Source organism: Esox lucius, chromosome 8 (assembly GCF_011004845.1).
Source record: "Esox lucius isolate fEsoLuc1 chromosome 8, fEsoLuc1.pri, whole genome shotgun sequence".
Taxonomy (NCBI): Eukaryota; Metazoa; Chordata; class Actinopteri; order Esociformes; family Esocidae; genus Esox; species Esox lucius.
In genome coordinates, this window is record NC_047576.1 from 5086564 (window position 1) to 5090101 (window position 3538).

Consider the following 3538-nt stretch of genomic DNA (forward strand, 5'->3'; position numbering starts at 1 on the left):
ATTGTACATCTTCTGCCCTCAGGTGCAAGTCACAAACTCTAACGAGAATACGTAGAATTGGACTCAATGTTTCATCTTCAAGACATCAGTGCTATTGTATTCGTTCTGTCAATCAAATCCGTTGTATAAACATTCAGTTAGCGATTCTAATGTGAAAATTCCACAGGGCACCTCCCATTACACAAAACAGAGGGCCCTAGCCAGTGTCCAATATAAACTGTTTTGGCACTAACACTTCGAACATAACCTATACATTCAAATGATTAAACAAGAATATCAAAAGGATTCAAATAAGGTTTATGTACACCACATATGAAAACGGTGATCAAAAAACATTGAGTCTCTTACACAAGCTCAAAACAAATTATTTTACACAAAGTGAGGAATCACCTGATCAGCTAAAGAAAGAAAAACGATAATTCATCGACAATGAGCGAGGATATTAACTTTGCAAATAAGACAATGTTTCTCAAAAACTTTAAAAATAAAAACAGACAAAATAACCTGGGCAGGATCTGGACTGTATAATTCTAACATCTGCACACAATGCCATACAAACCAATGAAATATTGAAATATTGCTTAATACAAACATCTGTTCACTTATATGTACTGTTGTAATTGGAGAGTTTTACATATATACACAGATCTATAGAATCTCAGAAACGCAGGTGTTGGCAGGAATGCATTTTTATGAGAATACAGTTTTGTATAAAAGTATTTTATGCCCCAAAAGAAAGAAATGACATTTGCTGAAACGTTTGATACCCGTCTGACCTCAAAATCCCCAACTAAATCAATCAGTCCATCTGCCCACCCCGTCCACACCAGCAGCCCTCAACCTCTAGCCTGCTCCCAGATCCGCTAGTGCCCCCCGCCAACCCTGTTACATGTTGCTGAGCAAAAATACAGCGAGTAGTTGGCATGACAGCACAAAGCGTGCAGCACTCAGGCTAGCTGAACCACTCCAAGCCTGGTCACTGCTTCTGTTGCAGGGCCTCCTTGCGAGCGGCGTCCTGTAACAGCTGAGTGTCCACCTCATCTGCAGGGAGCTGGACATACCGGACCACGGAGCCTCGGATGAAGCAGTTCTTCACGGACAGCTGGTGACAGAGCAGACAGCAGAAAAGGCAGCGTTACAAACAAAAGAAAGAATTAACCGAATTTGCTCCCAGGATGTTATGAAGGTGGTTTGGGAATGAATGAAAGGATACCCGAGGCCACACGGATCCATTGAAAACAAAACCGGGGTGGAGCAGATACAGTTTTAAGTCATCACACGCAAATTCTTTAGTGCGCTAATCGCCTAACATTCGTCGGCCAGTTGACAGCACAACTAATTGGACATTTTCTTCTGAACATGCATAGACATTTGCTACATGGATGCGTGTCCCCTCTCGCTTTCCATTAACAGAATAATCCAGACTCACCATGTGCGGATACTTCTCTGGGTCGGTGACGCTGATGTCCGTCAGCTTGATGTTCAAGTACTGTAAGACAAGAGCACCCCTTCTGTGACATCGTCTTAGGAAGCCCGTTTTAAAGCTAAAACGGGGAATCGCAAAACACAACGTGTGGTTCATGTGAAATTATGTTTCCTCTTACCTGATCAACAGAGTGGAGTGTTCCGCAGATGCTGAATCAGAAGACAAAGACGGTTACACCATGGGTACGTGAAAGGCAAAAAAATCACTACAGCCTGTCTTCAACTCTTGTGAAATAGTTATTGCATTATTCTCTGATTGCGAAGGAATGAGAGTAGGAAGATGAAAGGGGAACTAAGGGGTCCATAAAGGCATAAACAGGGATCAACCATTAGACCAGACGCCAGTATACTTCTGCATGTGCATCTATGCTTTCTGCAGTAGCAGACATCTGTAAAAACAGAGACAGTGTCGCCAAAACGGAGACACTATATTTAGTGAGATTTCTTTAGACTATTCCAGTGACTTATGTCGATAAGAGGCAATCAACAAATTCAGCCAGTTTTCACGCAGATTTTGGCGAGTTCTGCCAGTCACTGGGGTTTTAATGGCGTTGCAGTGAAGCTTATACAAGCGCGAGTGGGAGTAGTCATCTGTGCTAGAGTTGTCACAGCAACACTATTTACACACTGCTACTGAGGGGGGTTAGCCATCGCTTTGACTAGCAAATGACAATGACTAAGAATAAACACTGTTGTGATACCATTAAAGGCACAGTTTAGAATTTTTTGGTAATATGAGGGTTATTTATCTGGAATTTTGCCATCTAAGGTTTGCACATATGTAGACTGGTGTGAGGGCAATGAACACTGGTCAAAGCTGGTAGATTTCAGCATTGGCAGAAACAATGTTTACTCAACCTGGTTTCAGGGGAACACATAACATCTATTCCCCTGGGGTGTTTCTGCTGTTTGATATATCATTTAACATCATATATCAACGTTATCACAATAATAATAATCTAGGCCACAGTCAATCACTCCTAAAGTCATGGCTAAACTTTCAATTTTGTTCTATAGTACTGAAAGCAAGCTAAAAGGATGGATGCACTTTTAATAAGGGTTATGCATATTATCTATTATAATACAAACCTCAAGTCATTTTTTAGCTCCACCACTACGTCCTTCCCCACCAAAGACTTGAAAAACGAATAAAATAGCTGCAATATAGAAAATACAGAATTTTAGTTAGCTAGCTACCACCAGTAGGAACAGTTAGCTTTGCGGTACCTTGCAGTAAATCATGACATCAACTTCTATTGGTTTTAAGTCGAAAATCATAGTTGGCTAGCTAGTAACTAAAGTGAATCATCTACCTAAATAAACGTCAGGTCAACGACATATTCATTCATTTATGTGACCAGTCCGTATGCTAGCATCATGCTAGCTAACGTAAACTTACTAGCGTTTTTATGAAACCGAAGGTGTAATCATTTAAGTATGTGATTTGCAGTTGTAGATCCAACATAAATTAAGGCATTCTATAACAATGAAAGCCTCTAACATATCTACTTCAAGATAAAGTACACAATGTTCTCACCATTTTCAGTTTTCAGCAACGCTGCTATCGTCGTCTCAGGTTGATGATGTCACGAGAGTGCATATGGTCGATTTTAATATACGTTAACATATTTGCTGAACAAACTTGTAAAGCGCTGTAATATAAATAATGCTTTTTTATAAATAAAAAAGGATGTTATTGGTTTATTGTCAGAATACGGAAAGTAAACATAAAAATATCCATAAATACAGTGGAGTTACCATAGGAAGGATAAATAAAACAATTATTCAAATGAAACGATGTTGGCCACTTATTTCCTCATTTGTTCTGACATTCATGTAATACTATCATTGTGCCAGGGGGTGGTAGCATTACCATATGCATAAGATAGTTGGAGACGACTAATGCATAACTAAAAAGTAACTGGCATTCGATAGTTCCAGGCAGATGTAACAACAATCAACAATAAAAAATATATATATCTGAATGAAAGAAAAAAAAAAAAATTCAAAAAAAACGAAAGTGTTAATAAAAGTTTCATTAATTGCGAGGCAG

General features: G+C 39.2%; 1 protein-coding gene across 1 annotated transcript; it reads right to left on the minus strand.

The window, feature by feature from the left end:
* Nucleotides 1-276: 276 nt before the first annotated feature.
* smx5 lies at nt 277-3111 on the minus strand. Its single transcript, XM_010902955.3, has 5 exons — nt 3023-3111; nt 2575-2642; nt 1605-1635; nt 1430-1489; nt 277-1102 (listed from the first exon to the last, which is right to left on the minus strand). The coding sequence occupies exons 1-5, from the start codon at nt 3023-3025 to the stop codon at nt 977-979; spliced, it is 288 nt and encodes a 95-aa protein (XP_010901257.1). The 5' UTR covers nt 3026-3111; the 3' UTR covers nt 277-976.
* Nucleotides 3112-3538: the final 427 nt, after the last annotated feature.